Source organism: Pelodiscus sinensis, chromosome 20, assembly GCF_052426305.1.
Source record: "Pelodiscus sinensis isolate ZL-2025 chromosome 20, ASM5242630v1, whole genome shotgun sequence".
Classification (NCBI taxonomy): domain Eukaryota; kingdom Metazoa; phylum Chordata; order Testudines; family Trionychidae; genus Pelodiscus; species Pelodiscus sinensis.
Genome location: NC_143071.1, coordinates 11,738,181 through 11,764,794, shown reverse-complemented (window position 1 = coordinate 11,764,794; position 26,614 = coordinate 11,738,181). Strand labels below are relative to the sequence as shown.

Here is a 26,614-nt window from a genome sequence, read left to right as displayed (position 1 = left end):
AAACTGAGGTTGGTGCAGGAATTGGGATAGTTTTCCAGCTTGTGCTATTCAGGAGATCAGACTAGACCAGGGGTCTCCAAACTTTTCTGCCCGAGGGCCGCATTAACTATCAAACAGCAGTTCGGGGGCCGACTACACACTTGAGGTCCAAATAAAAACCAATCAAAAAATGGATGTTGTTTTTAATTATTTATTTAATATTATTTTATTCAGTTATTATTTAATAACACATTGATACACTACACATGAACACCTGTATTAGTATGAATGGTGAAATTGTTTCCTGGATGCCAAAATAGCAGACATTTCTGGCTTTAGAAATCACTGTTTGAAATTGGGGGTGGTTCAATATGTTCAGCCTAAGACACTCACACTTGAAGAGATGTGATCGATCTCCTATCATGCAGGGAATGAGGTGACAATTTGTAACATAGCCTCATGGAACAAGGGGCATGTATTTTAATGGGAAAAGCTGGTTTGAAAGCAGACACGTTATCACTGTGCCACAGCAACCAGACCGCCTCCTGCAATGGGCACCAGCTCCTCAGCCCCGCCCCCGGAGAAGTAGCCCCTCGCTCCTAGCCCCTGAGAAACCACCGTCGGGTTTCCTCCCCTCCGTCCAGCCTCCCGCGATCCTCTGCCGCCGGGTCTGATCCGGAGCCCGCCTTCGAGACCCCCCTTTTTCGCCCGCCCGGCCAAGCGGCACGCGGAGCCGTCCCTGACCTGGGCTACCTGCTGTCCCGTGCGCGCGCTGGGGCCTCGCGCAGCCGCCTGCGAATCCGTTTCTCCCGCTGACACCAATGCTCGGACTCAAGCGCCTCAGGGATAATCTCGCCGGCACGCGGAAGAAGGCGGGGCCAGACAAAAAGGTCTCCACGGGCCGGATGAGAGGGCCTCGCGGGCCGCATCCGGCCCGCGGGCCGTAGTTTGGAGACCCCTGGACTAGACGATCACAGTGGTTGCTTCTTGCCTTAACATTTAAGAGACTAAAGCCCAGAATAAATAAGGCTCAATTCTCACCCCTTTATTCACAACTGTGGGGAAAACTCACATGAGTACTCCCATGAAAAGTCACTGTTGTTAGTTCAGGCTTTACAGACCAGCCCTTCATATGGATTTAATGTATGAGAAATCTCCTTAACTAAATCCCTCCATAGACAAAAAGCAGTAAAATAAGGGCATGTTTACACAGCAAAGTTATTTCGAAATAACAGCCCTTATGTCGAAATAACTTTCCGAGCATCTACAAAGCCATAAATTCGAAATAGCGGAGGACTTATTTCGAATTTGGTAAACCTCATTCTACAAGGAATAACGCCAAATTCGAAATAGCTATTTCGAAATAAGTGCTGTGTAGTCACTTATTTCAAAATAGGGGGTCTCCAGCCTTCCCAGGGTGCCCTGGTGGTCACTCCAGCCTCAACCAAGAACACTTCTCTCCCTCCAGCCCAGAGTCACTGCCCCAACTCAGTAGTCACTGCCCCAACCCATTGGCCCCAAAACATGAGCCAGCAAGCCACTGGCAGCCAGCCCACCACCGCTCCCCAGGAGCAGTCTGCCAGCTCCCAAGAGCCTGCCAGGGCCCGGAGAAGGCAGGCACCTTCCTGGTCCAGGGTGGAGATCATGGACCTTATTCAGGTTGTGGGGGGATGCCCCCAATGTCCATTATCTCCATTATCTCCACACTAGATGGAGGAACGCGGCCGTCTATGGCAGGATAGCTGCCAGCCTGGCCACCAAAGGCCACATGCGAACCCAGGAGCAGGTTTGCATGACAATCCTTGGTCTGGCGAGATCCCAAGCCCTGAGCCCTGAACTTCCCCTCCCACTTCTTTCCCTTGCTTCCCCCTTCCAGCTCCCTCCTCCCAGGTTTCCCCCTCCCCTCTCCCGCCCTGTCTTCTCCCCTCTCCTGCCTCCTTTCCCCAGTCTCACCAGAGTTTCATTCCCTTCCCCCCCAATTTTGTTAAATAAAGAGAGTTTGTGTTCATGAAAATACATGTATTTTATTTGACATCAGGAAGGGGGATTAGGGAGGGGTAAGTGGAAGGACGTAAGGGAGGAATGAGGCACAAGCCCCCAGTGGGGCAGACCAGGGAGGCTCTTAGTGCTCCTCAGGGTGGAAGCTCTCCCACAGGGCCTCCTGCATACTGACAGCCCCCCAATGGACCTCCCGGATGGCAGCCTGCAGAAAGTGCAGCCAGGCTCACTGCAACACATCCAAGAGAAGCACCGGAGTGCCCAGGGGCAGCTCTGGCTCCATGATATAGAGAGCTCTGGAATCCCAAGTGAGGGCAACCAGAGCATGCAGAGAGAAAAGGCTTTGCTCTCTCATCGAGGTAGACAAGCAGGCAGGGAAACCTGAGAACTGGCTGTCCCGGGGGGTCCCTTTAAGCACAGACCTCAGATAGCCTCAGGCAGCAGCCCCACACAGTAAGTCCTGACCTGGTGTCCTGCCAGAACTGGTTCTGGCCAGCCTTAAATGCGATTCAGAGTCCACTCAGTGTGGACGCACTATTTCAAAATAGCAAAATGCTATTTCGAAATGCATTTTGTATGTAGACGTGTTATTTCGAAATAAGATATTTCAAAATAACTATTTCGAAATAAGATATTTCGAAATAAAACTGTAGTGTAGACAAACCCTAAGGGTATGTCTACACTACCCCGCTAGTTCGAACTAGCGGGGTAATGTAGGCATACCGCACTTGCAAATGAAGCCCGGGATTTGATTTTCCCGGGCTTCATTTGCATAAGCGGGGAGCCGCCATTTTTAAATCCCCGCTGGTTCGAACCCCGTGCAGCGCGGCTACACGGGGCACGAACTAGGTAGTTCGAACTAGGCTTCCTAGTTCGAACTACCGTTACTCCTCATTCAATGAGGATGATGTTTATTAATAATAATAATAATTAATTAAAAAAAACCAGGCACAAACATGCCAGCTGGTTGCAGGAATTAGTAAGTTTAAACCAAGAACACAATTGCCTGCCTTTTAGCAAGACACCCAAAAGGAAGTGGAATTTGCCTAACTGACCCTAGGAACCTTAGAAATGGCCTTTACTTACATTGCAGTGCTGAGGGTTTGCGGTTTGTCAGGGAAAGCCATGCACCATAATCTGAAAGCCTAATGTCGGACTAGATACTCGTCTCTGGTATGCTCCAGGGACCAGATGTCAGAAGGTGCATGTCAGTGTCACGCCTTTGAAGTCAGTGGCGCAGTTCTGATTTACACCATTTGAGAATCCAATCCAGTTGACGATTTACATTACTCCATTGAACAGGAAGTGTTACATCTGTTTAGAATCTTGATGCCATGCCCCTGGTAGCGTAGTGGGGACTGATAACATTGCTTCAAATATATCCAGAAATGGGGCCTGAAGAATAGGTTTGATGCTCCATTTGCTTTAGCTTTCTGTAATGTCTGTGACATTCTCTGACAGTGACCCAGTTTTCTTCTGTTGATGGTAGTTTGTACTGAATAAGTCTCAGGGAGGAATTCTAACCAGTCTCCTGCTTCATGAAGGCTGTATTTCTGTTGAAAGGTGACATATGTTTTGTGGGTATAGGGCCAGATCCTTAGCTGGTGTAAATCAGCATAGCTACATTGACTTCCAGTGTTGCTGGCTCTAGTGATTTTATTGTGACTCTCACAATATTTGATTGTTTTCTTAAAGGCTCACATGACTTGGGAGTTCTGAGTATGTAGGTATTGGAATAGTGAATTGCAGTTGTGCTGTGCTGACTGAGGCCAGTGCCCTATTCTTAGCTACTCCACTTGAACAAAGACATTAACTGGATGTTGTCAGTCTCCCCTGCCTCTAACAACTACATTTTTACATCAAAAGCTAAGAATGGGACACTTCCAGCTTGTTTAATTAGCCTCATTATCACCGGTCCTACAATTGCCGGGTACTTTTTTTTCTTTTTCCCTGTTATAAATATCTTGGTTTCTGTTATTTCCACTCCAGCTCATCTGAGGAAGTGGGTTTTACCCACTAAAGTTCACAATACTATATATATTTTTGTTAGTCTCTAAGGTGCCACAGGACTACTCATTGTTTTTAAAATTACAGACTAATACAGCTACGCCTCTGAGACTTTTTGGTAATGTAAAGGAATTCTGTTGCTTGCATTCGACATGGTACCCCCTCTTCCTTTCATATATAACGCTTAGCCTTGCTGGCTGTGATGAAGGCATGTAAATTATGTCAGTCTGGGGACATAACATTCCGTCGTATCAGGCAGCTTCATGCCATTGAGTAGTAAATCCGATCTGATTTATGTCAGCATAATGCATGCGGCTCCCTTCGACAAGCTGATCTGTGACAAGCTTGTTAGATCAGAGATGTGTGAGAGTGATGCCAATTACAGAGGGACAGAATGCCACCTTGGGATTAAGTAGCAATAGGAGGTTAGACAAAATATGCGCCTCATGCACCAAGAGCTGTATTTCTTGCACGTGTGATGCGTGATTTCCATGAACAACTACATGTTAGCCGCCCATCCTTGATGAGTGCCACTGAACATCCTCGGATAGCCACATGGGATTTGTTCTTTGACTTGGATGAATATATAATCTGAGCAGCTGGGTATGTATAAACCAGCAGCTCGGGGAGGAGGAGGTCCCGGAGTCCTTAGAATGTACAACGTAAGTTGTGTCTTTCAACAGTCCAGAATAAAACACGATGAGAGAGATTCCAGGTGGGAATGGATGATACCTGAAATCTGCGTCTGAAGAGAGATCAAAGTCGCACATCAGGGACTTGCCTAAAACCACTCAAGCAGCGATTTGGAAGGAACGCTGCCTGTTTTCCAGCTCCATTTACAGCTATCCCACACACGCTGGGGAGTTACTGCATTGGTGACTCTGTCCCCCATAATGCACTAGCAGACATAATCAGAATGCAGAGAAATTAGGGCATCAGAAAGTTTACTTCCGAGGCCTTTATCTGGGTTCTGTGGAGTTTCCTGCTGGGCCTTGTTTGAAAGTAGCATTCATTTTGACTTTGTTTTCACCATGTTGCTCTTTGTTTAATTATTTGCTTTCTCAATGCTGTGTAGCTCTTAGACCAGTGGTCCCCAACGCGGTGCCCGTAGGCGCCATGGCGCCCGCCAAGTGATCAGGGCTGGCCCTGCCCCCAGGCGCACGGCGCATGGGAGGAGCCAGCCCCTGGGTGCATTGGCGGCACCTGGGCGTGCAGCACATGGTCAATGCCGGCCCCGGGCGCGTGGTGGTTAGGTGACCCCACCCCCGGGTGAGCGGCGCGGGGGCTGTGCCAGCCCCAGGCTTGCAGCGTATGGGCGGCGCTGGCCCCGGGTGCACGGCATAGGGGTGGCACTGGCCCCGAGAGCGCAGCACATGGGCGACCCCGCCACCGGGCACGTGGCGCATGGGCACTGCCAGCTCCTGGGCACATGGCACAGGTGCCAGCTCCGGGCATGCAGTGCATGGGTGGCCCCACCCCGGGCGTGCAGCCAGTTGCGGCGCCAGCCCCGGGAGTGCGGTGCATGGGTGGCGCCCACTCCGTGCACGCAGCATATGGGTGGCCTTGCCCCCAGGCGCGTGTGCGGCCCCGCCCTCGGGTGCCCGGCGTATAAGCAACCCCGCCCCCAGGAGCCCGGCAGCCCCAAAAGGTTGGGGACCACTGTCTTAGACTGTGTTTTCCATCCCTTCATCTCTAAGCATGTAAGTCTCATTACTATTTTGCTTTTACAGGGAAACTAAAGTAGAGGGAGAGTAAAAAAGGGAAATAAGAACAACCGAGGAAACAGACCAGTCAGTTTAACTTCTGTGCCAGGGAAGATAATGGAGCAAATAATTAAGGAATCCAGCTACAAACATCTGGAAGATAATAAGGGGATAGGTAACAGTCAGCATGGATTTGTAAAGAACAAATCATGTCAAACCAATCTGATAGCTTTCTTTCATAGGATATCAAGCCTTGTGGATAGGGGAGAAGCGGTGGACGTGGTATACCTAGACTTTAGTAAGGCATTTGACATGGTCTCACATGACCTTCTTATCAATAAACTAGGGAAATGCAAACTAAATGGTGCTACTATAAGGTGGGTGCCTAACTGGCTGGATAACTGTTCTGAGAGAGTAGTTTAATGGCTCGCAATCATGCTGGAAAGGCATAACAAGTGGGGTTCCGCAAGTGTCTGTTTTGGGACCAGTTCTATTCAATATCTTCATCAATGATTTAGATATTGGCATAGAGAATACGATTATTAAGTTTGCAGATGATACCAAGTTGGGAGGAGTTGCAAGTGCTTTGGAGGATAAGGTCAAAATTCAAAATGATCTGGACAAACTGGAAAAATGGGCTGAGGTAAACAGAGTGAAGTTTAATAAGGACAAATGCAAAGTACTCCACTTAGGAAGGAACAATCAGTTTCACACATATAGAATGGCAAGTGATTGTTTAGGAAGGAGACCTGCTGAAAGGGATTTGAGGGTCATAGTGGACAAGTTAAACATGAGTCAACAGTGTGACACTGTTGCAAAAAAAGCAGACATGATTCTGGGATGCATTAATAGGAGTGTTGTGAGCACAACACGAGAAGTTATTCTTCCTCTCTGCGCTGATTAGGCCTCAATTGGAGTATTGTGCCCAGTTCTGGGCACCACATTTCAAGAAAGATGTGAAGAAATTGGAGAAGGTCCAGAGAAGAGCAGCAAAAATGATTATAGGCCTAGAAAACATGAGTTATGGGGGAAGGCTGAAAGAATTGGGCTTGTTTAGTTTATAAAAGAGAAGACTGAGAGGGGACATGATAGTGGTTTTCAAGTATTTAAGAGTATGTCTAAACTACCACCCTAGTTCGAACTAGGATGGTTAATGTAGGCAACCGAAGTTTCAAATGAAGCCTGGGATTTAAATTTCCCGGGCTTCATTTGCATCTTGCCGGGCGCCGCCACTTTTAAATCCCCGGTAGTTCGGACTCCGTGCCCGCGGCTACACGCAGCACGGAGTAGGTAGTTTGGATTAGGCTCTCTATTCTGAACTACCGGTACACCTCGTAGAGAGCCTAATCCGAACTACCTACTCTGTGCCGTGTGTAGCCGTGGGCACGGAGTCCGAACTACCGGGGATTTAAAAATGGCGGCGTCCGGCAAGATGCAAATGAAGCCCGGGAAATTTAAATCCTGGGCTTCATTTGCAACTTCAGTTGCCTACATTAACCACCCTAGTTCGAACTAGGGTGGAAGTGTAGACAAACCCTCAGGGTGTTACAAGGAGAAGGGAGAAAAAATTGTTCTCCTTGGCCTCTGAAGATAGGACAAGAAGCAATGGGCTTAAACTGCAGCAAGGGAAGTTTAGGTTGGACATTAGGAAAAGCTTTCTGCCTGTCAGGTTGGTTAAACACTGGAATAAATTGCTTGGGGACGGGGGGATTGTGGAATCTCCATCTCACTGGAGATATTTTAGAGCCGGTTAGACAGAGACCTGTTAGGGATGATCTAGTGCTTGGTCCTGTCATGAAGGCAGGGGATCAGACTCAATGACCTCTTAAGGTCCCTTCCGCTTATATTATTCTGTATGAGTTCACACAGGAAATCAGAGCTGGGATAGAACCTATCTCTTCTCAGCACTAAGTAGGCAGCCTGCTCACTAGACCATGCTGTCTTTGCTTTCCTACAGCACCTTTTATCTGGTAATCTCAGAGCAATTCATACACCTCAGTTAATCCCTACATATCCCAGCGAGGTAGGAGATTATTATTATTTATCCCCATTTTACAGGTGGTTAAACAGAGGCATGAAACTGTTAGTGAGGTTACACAGAGATTATCCACTGGGTTCCACATCCAGGAGTCATGAATCCCAGAGAGCAGCTGTAACCACAAGACTACTTGTGCCTCCCATGATAGACTATCAGAAAGTCCTCTAATAGCAACTCCCTTGGTGTGTGCTGTCCATGGTTCTGGCCAAAGGCTGCATTTTGCCATCAGACTGACAGCTCGTCATTGTCAGCCCTCCAGGGGTTTTCACAATCAGAGAACTTTGTAAGATTTCTCACTAAACTCATCACATGCCGCAGAATTCATCCTCTAGCTCTTTTCCTGCCAGGTCTGCATGGTGATTTTTTTTTTAAAGAGGAAAGAGAATGGGAGGCTTTAACCTCCAGAGCGAATTGTTCCATTCTCCCCTACTCAACACCAAGCATTTTGCACCATGAATAGATTCTTAAATCCACATGGCTGTTTTCCCAGATTCATTCATGGTTAATCCATTTGACCATGTGACCGTATCAAACACATCCAACACAGAGGACAATATCTTTCCCCAATTAAGTCAGTATTTTATACAGTAATGAGCAATTCTGTGGCATGCATCACTATCATACCTTATTTACCTTTTCCTCAGAAGTCGGCAAGAAGTTCTGGTTTTTGTTCCCCACTCTGCCACACATTAGCAGCCAAACTGTGCAAGTCACTTAACCTCTCTGTGCCTCATTGAGGATAATGCTTTGTAAAGCACTAGACAACTGAGCATTGTATGTATGCTTAAGTATTCTTATAGCAATTACCCAGCAGATATAAATAGAAGGGTTTTTTGGGAGGAGGGGGCTAAAGAGTTTAAATAATACACGTAAAAGATGTTTATGTATATGATATAATTTCAGGGCTGCTTTAAATGCAATTAACTGGGAATGTATGACTTGTATAGATACAGTATGCAGAACAGGTCTAACACATCTAGTGTTACTACATTTTTACTAAAATGTATCTAAAACAATCCAAAACTTGTTCACCTATTTATCTAACATTTAGCTTAATCTGTCAACTCAAGGAATTTAGCATTCTTTAGGGTCTGATTCTTAGAGCTCTGCAAATCTGTAGATACCTACTTTAAATCTGCGGGTATCTACATCCGTGGATGTGGATATCCACAGCTCATTTTTGCAGGTATGGATCCGGATACAAGTTTTGTATTTAGAGCCCTGCAAATTTGTGTATATCTGCTTTATATCCAATGGGTATCTGCATCTTTGGATGTGGATATTTGTGGCTCACTTTTGTGGATACAGACGCAGATACAAATTTTGTATCTGTGCAGGGCTCTACTGATTTAGCAAAGTTCTTAGGCATCTGCTTACAGTTACACAATTTTCACACTTGCACACTTTGCTGAACCAGGGCCTAGGCGCTGCAGTATGTACCACTGCTGAGTCGTCAGCCCTGTTGGAAGTACGCACCACATGCCAGGACATGAGACTGAGTTCTAGGGAGGAGAAAGAGGTGATGCATCGATATTTTACCTATTGTTGATCTAACCTCTTTAATTAGATTTCATTGTTCTAAATACGTTCTTATTGGAGGGGCCCATAGCATTTGTTACAAGCATGCTGGGTGGAGAAATAATAAGCTCTCAGCTGGTGTTTTGGCTCTGGTTGCTCTGTCTGGGTCCCAGCTAGATGTGTGAGTTATGAGAACATTACCCCCCACACACGCTTCCACAGGCTACTTCTTCCACATGCGATTCCAAAGGTCCTGGGAAACTGCCAGCATGTGGTATAAGCATCCCAGCATCATGATTTTGAAAACTGCATTCTGTATATAGGAGATACTGGCAAACTGAATCGCCCCAGCAAAGGGCTTAAATGCGGAGACCCTGCGAGTTTAGCAGCACAGCCAGGCTTCCGTTAACATGGGGAATCTTGCCATGGCTCATCACCCATCTAAACAACATGGTCTGGCTGTACTGGCTGGAGAGAATAGAAGGGAGGAGGTTTTGTGCACAGACATTAGTACACTTTCTAGAGGGCCTTTAAGCCTTCAGTAGGGTTTTGCTAGCACGTAGGAAATCAGCAACTTGAGAAACTGGGTCACCAAGATTGATTCATTTGCTGCATATATTTTCAGCTGGACTTTCATTGCTGTTCAAACCGGCATGTTTAAGCTTGCTCTCCAGCCTTCAGAATACAGGCAGTCCCCGGGTTACGTACAAGATAGGGACTGTAGGTTTGTTCTTAAGTTGAATCTGTATGTAATTCGGAACTGGCGTCAGCCGCTGCTGAAACTGATCAGGTTCAACCGCAGCTGAATCTGGATGCCAGTTCTGACTTACATACAGATTCAATTTAAGAAACCCAGGCGTCCCCAAGTCAGCTGCTGCTGAAACTGATCAGCGGCTGATTCCAGGAAGCCTGGGGCAGAGCAACTCTGCCTCGGGCTTCCTGTAGTCAGCGCTGGTCAGTTTCAGCAGCGGCTGACTTGGGGACGCCTGGGGCAGAGCAGCTGGGGTGCTGCTGGGTTGCTCCAGTAGCGCGGCTCCTCAGCGCTACTGGAGCAACCCAGCAGCACCCCAGCTGCTCTGCCCCAGGTGTCCTGATTCAGCCGCTGTTGAAACTGACCAGCAGCGGCTGAATCAGGACGCCTGGGGCAGAGCAGCTGGGGTGCTGCTGGGTTGGTTCGGAGCGGCGCTCCCTGCAGACCAGGGAGACGGAGAGCAAAGCCGCGGAGCACGCCCGCAGCGGGACAGCCCGGGCGCGCTTGAGCTGCCCCCCTGTGGGCGTGCTCCGCGGCTTTGCTCCCCATCTCCCTGGTCTGCAGGGAGACGGGGAGCAAAGCCTTGGAGCACGCCCGCAGGGGGGACAGCTCAAGCACACCTGGGCTGTCCCGCTGCGGGCATGCTCCAAGGCTTTGCTCCTGTCCCCCTGGTCTGCTGGGGGGGTCCAGCAAAGCCGCTGGACCCCCCCAGCAGACCAGGGACACCAAAGCAAAGCTGCCACCTGGGCAGCTTTGCTCGTTTGCCTGGGAGCAAAGCCGCCGCCTGGGCAGCTTTGCTCCCGGGCAAACGAGCAAAGCCGCCCAGGCGGCGGCTTTGCTCTGGTGTCCCTGGTCTGCTGGGGGGGTCCAGCGGCTTTGCTGGACCCCCCCCCCAGTAGACCAGGGAGACCGGGAGAAGCTTTTCTCGCCCCGGAGGACACGGGTGGCGACCCGCCGCCCGTGAGCTCCGGGGCGAGAAAAGCCCCGTTCGTAAGTGCGGATCCGACATAAGTCAGATCCGTGTAAGTCGGGGACTGCCTGTATTGTACTATCCTGCATTCTCATTGCCTCCTCTTTGCTCCTTACATTCTTATTACAATCTTAACATAATCTGTAGTATATATTGATACAATAATTAGTCATATTCATATTACCTTGAGGATCAGACCAAAGTCACATTCCGCTTGCAGTAGGCACTCGGTGCATGCCCATTGTGAGGGACAGCTCTTGCCCCATAGGCTGTGTCTACACTACATGCCTCTGTCGGCAGAGGCATGTAGATTAGGGTTGTAGGCAAAGGTAAATGAAGCCGTGATTTAAATGATCGCGGCTTCATTTACATTTACATGGCTGATCAGCTGTTTGTCGGCTCGCCGCTAGTCTGGACGTTCCCCCTGTCGACATCAAAGCCCTTTGTCGGCAGCCCCGTTATTCCTCGTGGAATGACGTTTACCAGGGCTGCCGACAAAGGACTTTGATGTCGACAGGGGGAACGTCCAGACTAGCGGCGAGCCGACAAACAGCTGATCAGCTGTTTGTCGGCTCAGCGCGGCAGCCATGTAAATGTAAATGAAGCCGCGATCATTTAAATCGTGGCTTCATTTACCTTTGCTGAATAAACAAATCTACATGCCTCTGGCGACAGAGGCATGTAGTGTAGACGTACCCATAGAGTTTACAATCTAAATAGACAAGACAGACAAAGGATGAACAGGTACAGAGAGTGAAGTGACTTTAGCTACAGTCACAAAGCTGGTCAATGGCAGAGCTAATAGAATAGAATAGAAGATTTCTACTCAAGTGCCCTATGCACTGCACAACACTGCGTTGGCCTTTGTTGCAAGGTTTATAGTTTGGTTCATACAGGGTTTATAGTTTGGTTCAATGACTCTTAGCACCCCATTATATGTATTGTTCCAACAGCCTGCTTTGCTCTCTTTCTTCCTCCTCCCATGCTTAACTGCTTCTTGGCTTTCTTTTCCCACTCCTGGTTATGTGCTTTCTTTCAAGCTACCAAGTAGATTTACCAAATTCCCTCCCTCTTCTTCCTCAAATCTCTCCTGAAAAATCCTTCAACTTTCCCCCCTCATTATAAACGCAGACTTACTGCAATATGCCTTTGATGGGTGATAACTTACATCAGAAATGCTAAACCTTGAAACTGAGATTATAGAAAATAATACTGTGCTAAAACAAATTAATCTGTCATATTAAGCTTCTTTCACTTTTAAAGTTCTTGGTTTTCCCATATACCGTCTTTCCTATATTTATGGAAAGTTACAAAGTTTTGGTTTTATATCTACATAGATAAGGAGTTTTACCTTTTATTTATTTCAGATGTATACAGCAGATATTTTTTAAACCACTGTTTTCTCCATAAGAGCTTGACCAAGATAGAAGGAATACATAGTAAATTTTGTATGTTCTTTTCTAGGTGGAAAAATTGGCTAAATACTTGGATCCAAATGACTTGGGAAGAATCAACTTCAAGGATTTCTGTCATGGAGTTTTTGCTATCAAAGGTAACTGCAGTTTCTATAAAATACCCAGTTTAACTCAAGAAAGTTTTGTTATGGCACAGGGCATCAGAAGATTTGATACTCACTGTGGGTACGTCTACACATCAATTGGGTAGCTGAAGTTGAAATAGCTTAATTCGGCTTTTGACACTGTCTACACAGCAGGACGTTGAAGGAAGAACACTCTTTCTTCAACTTCCCTTATTCCTTGTGAAATTAGGGTTACAAGAGTCAGTCTAAGAAGTCCTCCAGCTTACCATTATTTCGAAATAACAGCTTGTAGTGTAGATGCGCTTTTTGTTATTTCAGAATAACATCCATTATTCCGAAATAATGCTGCTGTGTAGCCATAGCCTAGGATAGATGCTGGTGAATTGTACTTTGCTCTTCTGTAACACTGACATATAGTCAATAAGACTGTGATACTTCAAAGAAGTATGCACATGCTTAATTTAAAGCATCTGACTAGTCCCATAAAAGTCAACCAGGCAGCTCACATCAGATTAAGCAAATCCATGAGTCTTCGAAAGATTGGGACCATATTTCTTTAAACCACCTGCATATTTAGACAAGCCACCAGATAAGCGGCTTTGTGTAAACATGAATTCACAAATGTAAAACTTTGACTATACCTGAAAAGCATCAGTTTATCAAGGTCACTGGGAATTTTCCATGTCACTTCAGGCTGCACTGGCTTAATCCAGTGTAAGAGACATGTTTTCAACTATATCTTTATATTTGCATTCTCTATAATCCATGGATAGTTTTTCCAGGCAAAAGAGCTGTGGAGAATTTAGTTAAAACCTTTTAGCACTTCACCGAAGCAGTGGCCAGTTTTCTATGAAATTTTACAGAAAGTTTGATGCTGTTTGGGGTGGTTTTGTGCTGAGCCAAAGATTTCATTTTTATATACATTTTTAACAAACGAACAGAAAACTTACCCAAATTCGAAATCTGCAAAAATGGGTATTTCTTAGGTTGAACTTTGAATTCCACAGCCACCTTTTGGTTCCAAGTCATCCCATTGCTATAATGAAAAAAGAAACATGTTTTAGAAAAAAATGGATTTGTTGAGGGGGAAGAAAGCTGGTGTTTGGCTTTGACGTTTTGTTTGTATAGCTGAAATGAGCTCATTTGGGAGTTCAGAGCAACCCATAAACAAGGAGCAATCACATTTTACTTATTTTTTCTCTTTGCTGTGCTGTGAATCTCTGTTAAAATTCTGTCTTATCTTTGGATCTCTCACTCCGATGCCATGGAATGCCACCTGTGGTGTGGGCCTCTTCCTGTTTTGGAGGTATCCCCGCTGCTGCATGTCGTGGGGGCCTCTTAAAATTCTATTGATTTAGGAATGTGCAGAAGGGATGCAGCAGAGGAGGAAAATGTCTGTTGTCTTGGCTTGCCCTTTATCTTTCATGTATGGATCCTTGTGTGACGACGCGTCGGGGTTTTCCCATCTCCTGCACCCCGAAATGGCATGAACAGACTTCACCAGCCAGTAGAATGGAGGTTGTTTATTGTTCCTCCAGCACAGCGCAGCGCAGATGTAATCTGGTTACAGGAACTGGGGCTAAGAGGCCTCAGTGCCCCCCTTGAGATAGGGGAGTCCCAGCCCCCCTCCCCAGCTCCTTCTTCCCTGCCTTCCAGCCAGGAACTAACTCCCCCTCTTCCAGCCCTGCCCACAGCCAGGGCAGCATTCCACCTCCCTTTGTTTCTCCCCATGGGGGGGCCGCAGGTCAGACAGGTTTTTGAGTCACCTTTGCATAATGAGGTTTTCCCTGCTAGGTCTTGCTCCGGACAGCAGAGGTCACCACAGCCCAGCAAGTACCCCCACTACGTCACACCTTGGTATCACCAAAGTGCTGTTGCCTAGCTGGGCCTTGTTTTATTATGCCTATGATACACCTGAGCAATGGGGAGGTTGGCATTTTTGATCTGCAGTGGAGATCACTAGCTCACATCTTCACCAAGAGCTAGCTTTACAAAATGTCCCTGCTGGAAAAAAAAGAGAATTGCTTTTGCTTTAGCTTATTAGTTCTCCATTTATTTAGAAGAACATACAGCCTCATGCATGCCCCTCTAAAATATAGCTACTGCCCTTCATTTCAATAATAAAAAAAATATATTGCAGATATGGCTGGTGACTAGGAAAAGTGGCTATGCTAAGTGCAGTAATTCCATAGAAACTTGAAGGGAAAGGTTGTTTCCTTAGCACACCATTAAAAAAACAAATGCTCTAACAGGATTTTTGCATAAAGTGTTCCCTTTATTTCAAAATCCACCTAGCGTCACATCCTTTGTATGTAACAGAAGGGTTACCCTGATTTGAAAGTCAATGGAGTGCTTAATTCACAAAACCAATCAAGTGCTGTTGGTTTGAATATTCAGGAGTATTCCCTAGATGTCCAATACTAACAATTGCTTAGCTCTTTAAGCTCTGAAATAACATTGGAATCTAGTTCTTTGGTCACTTAATTGATCTTAGCATTTAAACTTAGTGGCAGATTATTATTAATAATAATATTTAATGCTTATCATCCATAGATCTCAAAGCATTTTACAAAGGAGCAAAAAATTCTATTTTATAGATAGGAAAACTGAGGCTCAGAAAGCAACTTGTTCAATATCATCTGGCAGGCCAGTGGCCAAGCTGGGACTACAACGCAGATCTCCCAAGCCCTAGTCCTGCAACTGAACCACTACACCATACTGCCTTCCTGTTGAACACTTTATAATACTTCAAGCCAGAGCCTCATGGACAATGAGTGGGTACTTTGCCCAGCAAATAGAATTGATTTCAGAAGGCCTAATCACAGGAAACATTATTAGTCTGCTGTGATTAAGGACCTGATCTTGTAAAGATTTGTACAGATGGTCCACATCGCACCAGGAAAAGCTCCATTGAAGCAGGGATGTAATAGGATAGGCGTTTAAATGGGTAACCAATAAGCCCAGGTCTGTGAACAGTTACACACAGGATACCGCCCCACTCTCAGGGAGCCAACTGCTACCCCATGCTACTGGCTCTGCTGCCTCTGATATGGGGCTGATTTTTCTGCGGGTCAGTAGCCCCTGATGCAAGGAAGTTTCCCTATCCTTGATTTAGTCAATTCATGTTCATAAAGCACTGTGAGCCCTTGGATGGAAAGTACTATAAGGGTAATTATATTATGTATATGACAGGGATCTTGGTAACTAGAAAGAAATCAAATGATCAAGCTCATGTCCTTTCCAGGGACAGCTAGAGTCCTCTCTACAAGGAAAACAAATTAAGCTAGGATTTGAACCAGGGACCTCTTGGTCTATAGTCGAATGCTAGCTGAGACTAGCCAAAGAGCAAAGAAAAATCAGAGAGGAAACAGCTTCACTGCTGATCAGCCAACCACGTTCTTAGGACAAAACTTTCCACCTGGTGCTTCTCGGTGCACCTGACTGGTCCTTACTGAAGCACCAGTGTTCTGGCATGGCCCGACATAAGGTGGCTGTGTCTAGACTGCAACCCTTTTCCGTAAAAGGGATGCAAATTAGACACATCACAATTGCAAATGAAACGGGTGATTTAAATTCCCCTCACTTCATTTGCATAAACATGGCTGCCGCTTTTTTCCGGCTCGGGGCCTTGCCGGAAAAAAGCACCAGTCTAGACGGGGATCTTTTGGAAAATAAAGCCTTTTCCGAAAGATCCCTTATTCCTCTTAAAAAAAGGAATAAGGGATCTTTCGGAAAAGGCTTTATTATCCGAAAGATCCCCGTCTAGACTGGCGCTTTTTTCCGGCAAGGCCCCTAGCCGGAAAAAAGCGGCAGCCATGTTTATGCAAATGAAGCGGGGGGGATTTAAATCCCCACTTCATTTGCAATTGCGATGTGTCTAATTTGCATCCCTTTTACGGAAAAGGGATGCAGTCTAAACACAGCCGGTGAGTGTCAGTAGGTGCCTATGGAAATTCTCTTACAGTGCAATGATTATGAAGACATTAGGAGGTGAAAATGTGGTGCTGACGCAGTTTTAATGAGAGTTAAAGGACAGCGGTGTGAAGAGGAGAGATTGCAGTGGGGAAATGCTCTTAATTAAGTCTGAGGAGACTAGTGATGTTGCATGTACTTGTTTATATAAGCCTGGGCTCATTGCTTAATCCTAATGGTTACACACACACACACACACACACACAGAGTGCTTGCTGCCTCTGTATCACCTATTCCTGCCTGACCCCCTGCGTGTAAACGTGTTACCACTAAAAAAAATTTCAGCGGTTACACATTTACACAAATACACGGTTTTTAACATCCCGAGAGGAGGCACCTACACAGTGATATTACATGATGGAAGGTTCTGTCAACTGAAACGTATGGAAACCTATGAGGGAAGCTAGTACAAAATATTGCTGTGACCACACTAAGGGTGTGTCTCGACTACAGAGTTTTGTCGACAAAAGTTCACTTTTGTCGACAAAACTATACCTGCGTCTACACCACTGCTGCGTTCTGTCAACTGTAAGTCGACAGAACATGGCAGTTTTGTCGACAGCGGTAAACCTCATTCTACGACGAATAACACCTTTTGTCGACAGAGTTCTGTTGACAAAAGGCGCTTTTGCATCCACACTGTGCTTTTTCAAAAGAGAACGTCTAGACTCTCTGTTGACAGAGCAGCTTGCTTTGTCGACAGAACTGGGTGTAGTCTAGACATTCTTTGTCAACAGAGGCTTTGTCGACAGTATCTGTCGACAAAGCCTCTGTCGACAAAAGCCTGTAGTCTAGACGTACCCTAAGAAGCTAAGAGACGCAGTTGTTGCTCTGGTGGGCTGGATTCCTGGGTTCTATTTGAGGGTTGAGTAAGACACAAGTTAGGGATGTTAATGGTTAACCGGTGAGGGCTGGAGCGCTGCCCACCTGGGGCAGCCTCTGACCGGTGCTCCAGCCCAGCTACAGCAGCCTCCGACCACTGCAGGGGCAGCCACTCCAGCCCAGTTGCTCTCTCCCTCTGCCCCCGTCCACCTCATTTAATTGATTAACTGGTTAAGCTTACTGTTTGTGTTATTAACTGTTAACTAATTAAATAGGATTTTACACCCCTAGTTACAGTCTAACCCCCCCACCCCCATCCTGCACATGTGCTTAACATAGCGTTTCCATCGAATATAGCGCATGCAACACAACGTGGTCCTGATCCAGGGCTACCGCTCCTAGGCACTACAGCAGGGGTCTCCAACCTTGTTAACCACAAGATCACTTTTTCAATTTAAGTGCAATGTAAGATCTCCCTCAAACCCAAATACCCTGGTCCCGCTTCCTTCCCGCCTCTTCTCTGAGGCCTTGCCCCTGCTCAGCCCCTTCTCTGAGGCCTCACTCTGCTCAGTCCATCCCCCATCCTCCCTCACTTTCACCAGGCTGGGGTAGGAGGTTGGGTGCAGGCTCTGGTCTTGGGCCAAGCAGTGTGGAGTGTGAGAAGGATTCCGGGCTTAGCCCAGAGTGGGGGATTGGGGTCCAGGAGGGGTTTCAGGGTGCAAGCTCTGGGAAGGAGTTTGGGTGCAGGGGGCTCACATCCGGAGCAGAAGGTCGTGTGTAGGAGGTTCAGGGCCAGGACAGGGGTTCAGGAAGCAGGCTCTGGCTGGGCACCACTTAACTGAGATGGCTTCTGGGGAGTGGAGCAGTGGGGTTAAGGCAGCTTACTCCTGCCCTGGCCCTGCACTACTCCTGAAAGCAGCTGGCATGAACAGCAATGGCTCCATGGCACCAACTGCTGCCCCTCATCTACAGGCACTGAGCCCACAGCTTCTACTGGCCTCGGTTCCCCCATACTGATCAATGAGAGCTGCAGGAGCGGTGTCTGCAGGGAAGGACAGCATGTGGAGCTCCTCTGCTCTGCCTCTCTAGGGGCTGCAGGGACATGTCAGCCACTTCCAGGAGCCACAATTACAACACAGATAATTACTCCCGCCACAACAGGTTAGGCATTTTAGAACTCACTGCTCAAAGAATGAAATTTAAGCATAAAAGAGAAATGAACATTATGAAATGTACAGACCGGTCAAAACCCCAAAACAACCCACTTTGCAAGCAGTAAAAGATGTAACAACCCCCCACGTATGTGTTGGTGCACGAGATGAGTGAAGGACAGTTGTTGTTTGTGAGAAAGACAGAGACACACACAGTGTGTGAGAGTGACAGATGTGCATTGCCACACTCCCTCCATCCCCTTCTCTCTGTGTGGAGATAGTGTACAGGAGTGGGGGGGGGAGGAGAGACACCCTGAAATCAGTGCTCCCCTCTTCTCCCTCCTACACCCTACACAGCAAGCAGGAGGCTCCCAAGGGGCAGTTTTAAGGCAGAGGGCAGGAGCAGCATGACAGTAGGTGGAGGAGCAACTGAAGTGCCAGCGCTTGAGAGCTTCTAGGCCAAACCAGTCAGGATCATCCGTCAGAGGCTCTGAGATCTATCAGTAGATCCTGATCTACTCGTTGGTGACCACTGCACTACAGTAACACAAATAACAATAAAAAGAAGGGTGTGCTTAAAGATAGGCACATCTGCAAGTGGTTTGCAAGACTAGGGCCTAAAGCATGGGTCCGATTGGTTTCAGAGGATTCATTAGGAGTATCTTGTGGATTGGATACTTAATTATAATTATGGATGTCTGTATATATATTCACACACACATGTTATATATTAAAACAATCAATAGCGTCGACATGTTCCTGAATTATGTAAGTCACTATAACAAATGCTATGAAATCAGTACCAAGGATATATACTTGAAAGACTTTTCTCAACTCAAAGAGTATTTGTAGCTCATCAGACTTCCCATTATGTATGTATTTTATTGCAACTCTTAATAAGGAACAAGATCCATCACTTGCCTCATCCGATGAAGATTTTTTTGGTCTCCAGCCAGCTGAGACTTTTTTTTTGCTTATAACAAATTGCTGTTATTAAAGTTGAGAGCTTGTATGCTGACCTTCCAAAATGAAATGACTCCACCATGCTCTGATCTTTCATTTTTCAGCAGAGCAACATGTCCCAAGAATAGCAGTGGTCTCATTATCAAACAAAAGCTATCAATCCAACTAGGTTGCAGCCAGTTATTAATATGTCCCCTTGATGCTTCAGCCTATCTGGAATGTGTACAGTAATCAGATTAATGTAGCAAAATGAGACGCTATGATAAATCCTGAAGTTTTTCTCTAATTGAGTATAAATGTGTATTATTTTAATGCTTGAAGCCAAACCTTTACATTCAAAAATGTACTGTCCTAGTTTTATGACATAATTCTTATTTATGGGATTTCAAATTCAAATGTCTCATCACAGAGCTGAGCTCTTAGGATAGTTCCCTTGATACTCTGGGATGCAGGATAACTTTTGGGAGTTGTCTGTGTCTTGAATTTGTGTTTGAATCTGGGCTTAAAACACCAGAGTTCCCTGGAATTATGGATTCACATCTAGCTGCCCCGAATCAGCCCTAAGAGAGAAAAATTGAGTTCCATGAAGTTTAGGAAATGTGATTGAATCTCTCAGATGAGGTCTTCAAAACCAGGTAGGGATCTGGTCCAAAATGTGAGAACTAAACACTCCCAAACTTTGGCATATTTGAAATCTGGATCTATAGTTTGCAGGTAATTCCTATGTCCATAAAGGGCTGAACCAAAACTCTTGATCCAAACACCCTTGATCGTTGGGATTTGATATCAGCCCCTACCTCTTCTGAAACTAAGGCAGTGCCCTCTCTGCATGTGTATGAAAAATATCCTGGCTCTTTGTGATGGAACACCTCACCCTTTGCCACAGTTTCCCCTCTCCCAGAACCTGTGATCTGGCCAAATCCCACATGACCCTTGACCTCTGATTCATACACCTCTGCAGCCGTTGCTGAGATTGCAAGATGAAACAAATTGAAGCTTTCTCAAGCCTCTAGCCATCTGCTTTCTGGAGTACATTGGCCATGTGCTCCTGATTCCCTGGGGAGGGAGGATTCAGACATGCCGAAGGAGCAGTAACGGGGAAGATAATGGATTGGAGGAGTTTGGTCTCATTGGGTTTGTGTACACTGGAATACAAATAGCGTGGCTGGCTGGTGGCTACTGAGTTGGGGTCTTAAGGGTTAGGATGTGGAGCTAGAAAACTGCAGTGGGAGCTCACGCTATGGAATCTGGATTTGAAATGTCTACACTGTAATATTCTAGCCCCTCAGCCCAAGCCCCATGAGCTCAAGTCAACTGACGCTGGCCAGTCACTGGTATTTTATTGCAGTGTAGACACACCTGTTGTGCATCTTTCTGATGAAGCTCTCGGCTGGAGGGGATCCTATCCATCTAAGGAAAGCCTCTGTTCTTTCTCCATTGCAGGAGTGGGTTCTCAAGTAACTGTCTTGCTTCAGCACGTAAGCAGTAACCCTGCTGTTGGGCCCCTTTCCTAGTGTAATTAGGCTCTGCTGCAAACAGGGATTGGCATGTCATCAAGATAAAATGCTCCAAAAGCATTTTTGCTGGAACGTGAAAATAAAAAAGAGTTTCTCTCCTGGCGTATCTGCACGCCCCAGCTACTCACTTCGTGCCCTCAATTCAGTTAATGTTCACCAGTCGGACGTTGGGGTGGTGCAAACAGGCCTCTTGCAGACTGGGAATGCAATGCTGACTCCAGTTACATCAATGGCTGAATTCCCATTCACTTTAGTGGGGCTCCAGGCTCCATGCTCGATCATTTTGGCGGTATGGATTAAAGGCCTGATCCTGCAAACGCTTGCTGCCAATCGTAGTGCTGGCTGGCTTGAGAAGTCATATCGACAGCAGTGAGTTAGTCAAGGTTGTAAGTGTTATGCTCAGACAGGTTGGCACAAGGAAGCCCTTAGTCCAGTTAGTAGGGTCTGAGTAAGTACATTTGACCCGTTTGTTCTGTTTAAGTACCTCTATTTCTGTTGTTTTCACATGTTCTCTCTTCTTTCTTTGACAATTCTAGAGCTATAAAAAAAGAAGCCACCAAACAAAAGGTGAGCTCCCCCTACTGGCCCTGTAGCTTCATGACTTCAAATCACATTAAAGGAACAGGAAACGAGCCCAGTCTTAGATTCTCTTGCATGGGAAACACTGAAAATATATTCATATTTTTAAATAGGAAAGTCGTAGGGGGAAATGCATTCTGACTTCCAAGAGGCTATTCAAACCTTGCAAGCAGCATCAACAACTATACAGTAATTACTGTATAAGGCCTTTCTTATGAGATAGAAATGTAGCCATGTTAGTCTGGTGTAGCTGAAGCAAAATACAGGACTATGCAGCACTTTAAAGAATAACAAGATGGTTTATTAGATGATGATCTTTCGTGGGCCAGACCCACTTCCTCAGATCAAATAGTGGAAGAAAATAGTCACAACCATATATACCAAAGGATGCAATTAAAAAAAAAAGAACACATATGAAAAGGACAAATCAAATTTCAGAACAGAAGGGGGATGCGGACACTTCGCCAAAGGATCAATGCCCACAAAACAGATATTAGACAGGATCACAAGGAAAAAACAGTTTCTTGCCATTTCAACCAGAAAGGACATTGTCTCAACGACTTAATTACCTGCATCCTGCTTCAAAAGCCTTTTAAAACTGCACTTGAAAGGGAATCCTCTGAACCGTTATTCATGCTAAAATTCAACACTTTGCGCGGGGGTCTTAACAAAGACTCTAGTTATCTTACCCATTACAAAGATAGCTTCCCCAATTATCACCTCTAATATCATTAGCTCACAGACATTTACCTTCCCCCCCCACCCCCGCATCCTCCTTTTGTTCTGAAATTTGATTTGTCCTTTTCATATGTGTTCTTTTTTTTTTGATCTGAGGAAGTGGGTCTGGCCCACGAAAGCTCATCATCTAATAAAACATCTTGTTAGTCTTTAAAGTGCTACATAGTCCTGTATTTTGCTTTCCTATGAGAGTTACTGACCACTGTTAGATATCCTGAGAGTTTCATCACCACACCATCTATTATCATGTTAATATACAAACACTGATTTTTGAGAACCAGATTCGAACTCCTTTTTGCAGCTAGAGCAGTCGTTTATTCTGCCTGTGGTCCCCTTGAAGACACTTTGAAGTTGCCTTTTAATGTGAGATTTTACACATAGGGCTAGATACAGTTTGCAGTACTATGGAGATATACTCATTGGCTGCATCTAGACTGGCATGATTTTGCGGAAATACTTTTAACGGAAAAGTTTTTCCGCTAAAAGTATTTCCGCAAAAGAGCGTCTAGATTGGCACGGATACTTTTGCGTAAAAAGTGCTTTAGCGCAAAAGCATCCGAGCCCAGTATAGACGCGCTTTTGCGCAAGAAAGCTCCGATGGCCATTTTAGCCATTGGGCTTTCTTGCGCAAAAAATTAAGGTGCCTGTCTACACTGGCTCTCTTGTGCAAGTATTCTTGCGCAAGAAGGCTTATCTCTGAGCGGGAGCATCAAAGTATTTGCGCAAGAAGCACTGAATTCTTACATTAGAACGTCAGTGCTCTTGCGCAAATTCAAGCGGTCAGTGTAGACAGCTGGCAAGTTTTTGCGCAAAAGTGGCCGCTTTTTGCACAAAATCTTGCCAGTCTAGACGCACCCAATGGGTATGTAACAGAATGTACAGCTGTGCAGGTGTAGTGATCCCCACCAGCTGATAGAAGGACCTGAATCATCATCCCTTCAATACAGGTTACTACCACGTGGGTTAAAGGACCAAGTGCAAAATATGTAAAGGGTGCTAAGTGCCTAATGATGCAGATAGGTGCCTAGGCCTTGATCTTAAAAGGTATTTAGGTGCCTGGGAGTTAGGTTCTTAAGCACTTTGAAAAATCTAGCTCCAAATCCATTAGCTGGGAGAAGTATGAAACAGCTTTCCCCTGCCACACAATGAGAGATGTATATTACAGAGATGGAAGAGTGATTTACAGATGTGTGCAGTGACCGGCTGAAAATCAATGTCTGTGGCTCACGCCCTTCTCCCCGAGATCAAAACTGAGCCATGTGAGCACAAGAACTGCAACAGAACAAAAAAGAAAAACTACAAATTTGGTATGACTATTTCCAGACTAGCACTAGCTGGGCCACTTACACGGTAGGTTTGGCCTAGCAAATCCTTGCTCTTCGACTGCTTATTACTCACATGAGCTGGGCTTCAGTGGAACTGATTGCTTGAGTCATTTTTGGAAGGACTGATCCCTTAGCTAGTAAGATACAGGGTATGGCTACAATGCAGCTTTTTTCTGGAATAACGGCCATTATTCCAGAAAAACAGTACTTGCGTCCACAGTGCAATTGCGTTCTTTTGACAAAAAGTTGAAAGAATGGAGGGGTTTTTCCGATGGCGGTAAACCTCTTTCTATGAGAAAGAAGGCTTTTTCCGAAAAAGCTTTTTTGGAAAAAGACATGTGTGAACACTCTCTTTTAAAATAAGCTTTTCTGGAAGATCTCTTCCAGAAAAGCTTATTCTGAAAGAAGCGTGCAATCTAGACGTAGCCACACTCTACCTATTTAATGAACTGGGGTTAGTTCCTCTTCAAAGTATTTTAAGGCTCAAGTAGATTTTTGCTAAACATACATGAGTGTAATATACCATTAAAGATCCCAGGGTAGATAAGTTTAAAGCTACTGCTCCTACAATATGCATCAGGAACCAGCTACATCCAATTAAATAACTGGATTTGATTTCCTATAGTATTAAAACTGCTTAATTGCCCGTGAAAATTACGTGACTCATGATGGGTTAAATCGCTATCCTAGAGCTTTTGCAGGAAATTGCTTTGTGAGAGTGTTTATTTTCCTTCAAAGTGCCTGTTTGCAGCTGATCATTCAGCCTTTGCTGTACAGAACTGTTGGACATACATAATTATCCAGAGAGAGACCTGGCGCCAGCAGGTTGGCTTAAGGTACGCCATTCCAGATATGTAAATAACATAGCTGGACTTGACATACCGTAAGCAGAGCTTTGGCACTGTTCCCACAGCAACTGTGAGGAGTACCACAGTTGATGGGAGCTCCTGCAGCATTCGATTTTTTAGGGGTCTTTACTAGACCAGCTAAATTGAATGCCGGAAGATTGACCGCTACAGCGTCTATCTTCCTGCTAGTATAGATGTGGCCTGAGAGGATTAAAAAGGCACTTACCCTGGTATAAATCAGGAGTAAATCCATTGAAGTCAACAGAGTCACACTTTAGCCTTAATTTTCAATGTCCTTGTTTTGGTGTGTATTGTTTTACTCCAATATACAATTCCCCTCATTCTAAGGCTGCATCCTCCAATGGTGCAGATTGCAAAGCTCCTTTACACTACAGGAATTCCTCATTTAACACTATAGATGCGTTTCTGAAAATGTCCGTGCTAAGCGAAAACATGCTATGCGGCGTCAATTTTCCCATTAAAAATAATGGAAAAGGTGGAGGTTGCATTTCAGGTGGTGGTAGCAAAGTCAATTTTTTGTTGATGCTGGGTCGTCAACATCAACATTAGATATCTAGCAACACAAGTCGCTGCGGTTTGTTAAAACACAAAGATAAACACGTGAGTGAGCGGAGGAGCGCTGTGACCACATGTATTCATCCGCTCATGCGTATTACCACTGTTTTCACCAACTTATACCACCGCACAAAGTAGTCCGCCACTTGATTATTTTCGTGTTATTTCGGGGACTGTCGTGTTATTCGAATAACGTTCCCTAAAAAAAATCGTACTATTGTGAAAATGTGTTCAGCGGGCACGTGTTAAACGAGTAATTACTGTATTGAAGTGAATGGCACAACATGAATTCACGCCAGTCCACAATCAATAAGGATGTATTGATCCCTGTGCAGCACCTTAAAACTATGTTGTTAGACTCTAATTAATATTGGTTATATCAAACAGCACTTTGAACTTTCCCACAAAGCTTATCTGAGCGCTTTTTCACACTCGTTCTGGATGAAAGTATTAAACTCCTCCTGTAGAATCACTAACACAAAGCCAGGGGGGTGTTTATGCCTTTGTGAAATTACAAGTGAATAAGAATAAAACAGTGGATAAATAGGAGCACACAATCAGATAGGTATGGTGCTAACAGCTACAATTAAAACTAACCTTTAGCAATGAAAGGACTCCTCTCAATTACACACCAGTCAGAATCTACAATAAAAATACATTTAGTGCTGGAGGGGGAGACAGGAATGTTGGGTGCTCGGGTGGGGATTGCTGGGTGTGACGGGTGGATTGTTGCTAATAATAGGTGGTGGGGGTTATTACTTTGGAGAGAGGGGCCAGGTGAGGCTTTCTACAATGGGGATTGTAGAGTGTACACAGGAGCGGCCCGAGACGAGCTGCTGGCAACTGGTGCCCTAGGCGAAATGTGCGACCCGCCTCCAAAGCCCTCAACAGCAGTTTATCTTGGTGCCCTAGGTGACCACCTAGGTCGCCTGTATTGATGGGCCGCCACTGAGTGTACAGTGCTAGCTCCAAGGAAGTTTGCCTCCTTGCTGCACTGAGTTTCTCTGGCTGTCTCCAACAGCAATACATAGCAATCAACGTTCTCTCTAATCTTTCCCATCCATGTGTGGATTTTTTTCCCATCCATGTGCAGAATAAATATTTTATGTGCACCAAGGAGTGTGCAAACGTGCACCACCAGTAGAAACAAAAAACCTAGATGTGGGCGCTCTGCTAATCAGCTGGGCAATGTTTGAATTAGGGATGTAAAATCCCATTTAAATAGTTAACTGGTTTAACCAGTTAATGGATTAAATGGGAGCGGGGTGGAATGACCCGCATGCCATGGGCAGGGGCTGCTTCAGCCCAGCTGATTCGGGCTTGCGGGCTGGGATCCAGCAACCTGTCCTCCATGATGGGCCGAGGATGGGGGATTACTCCCAGGTAATGGCTAACCCTTACTCTCTCACATCCCTAGCTTGACTCTCTCCTGAGTGGCCACACAAGCGCTCAGCTTACAGGGAACACTGATAGTAAAGAAAGAGAGATGCCCTACTACACACGCTTCTTCCATTAGGTCCGTGGTTCTCAACTCGTTTCAGTCCACGGACCACCAGGCCAATCAACAAATTTTTGTGGACCACCTCCAGCACATGTAGCACAGGACGAACAACACAGCA

The 26,614-nt window shown here is 45.7% G+C and overlaps 1 protein-coding gene across 1 annotated transcript in view; it reads left to right on the top strand.

Annotated features, from left to right (window-relative positions):
* RAB11FIP4 (RAB11 family interacting protein 4) overlaps positions 1–26,614 on the top strand; it is a 295,826-nt gene that overhangs the window by 77,056 nt on the left and 192,156 nt on the right. The window contains exon 2 of the mRNA XM_075903842.2: positions 12,429–12,516. Within this exon, the coding sequence (XP_075759957.1) occupies positions 12,429–12,516 (88 nt within the window). The remainder of the gene's footprint in view (positions 1–12,428; positions 12,517–26,614) is intronic.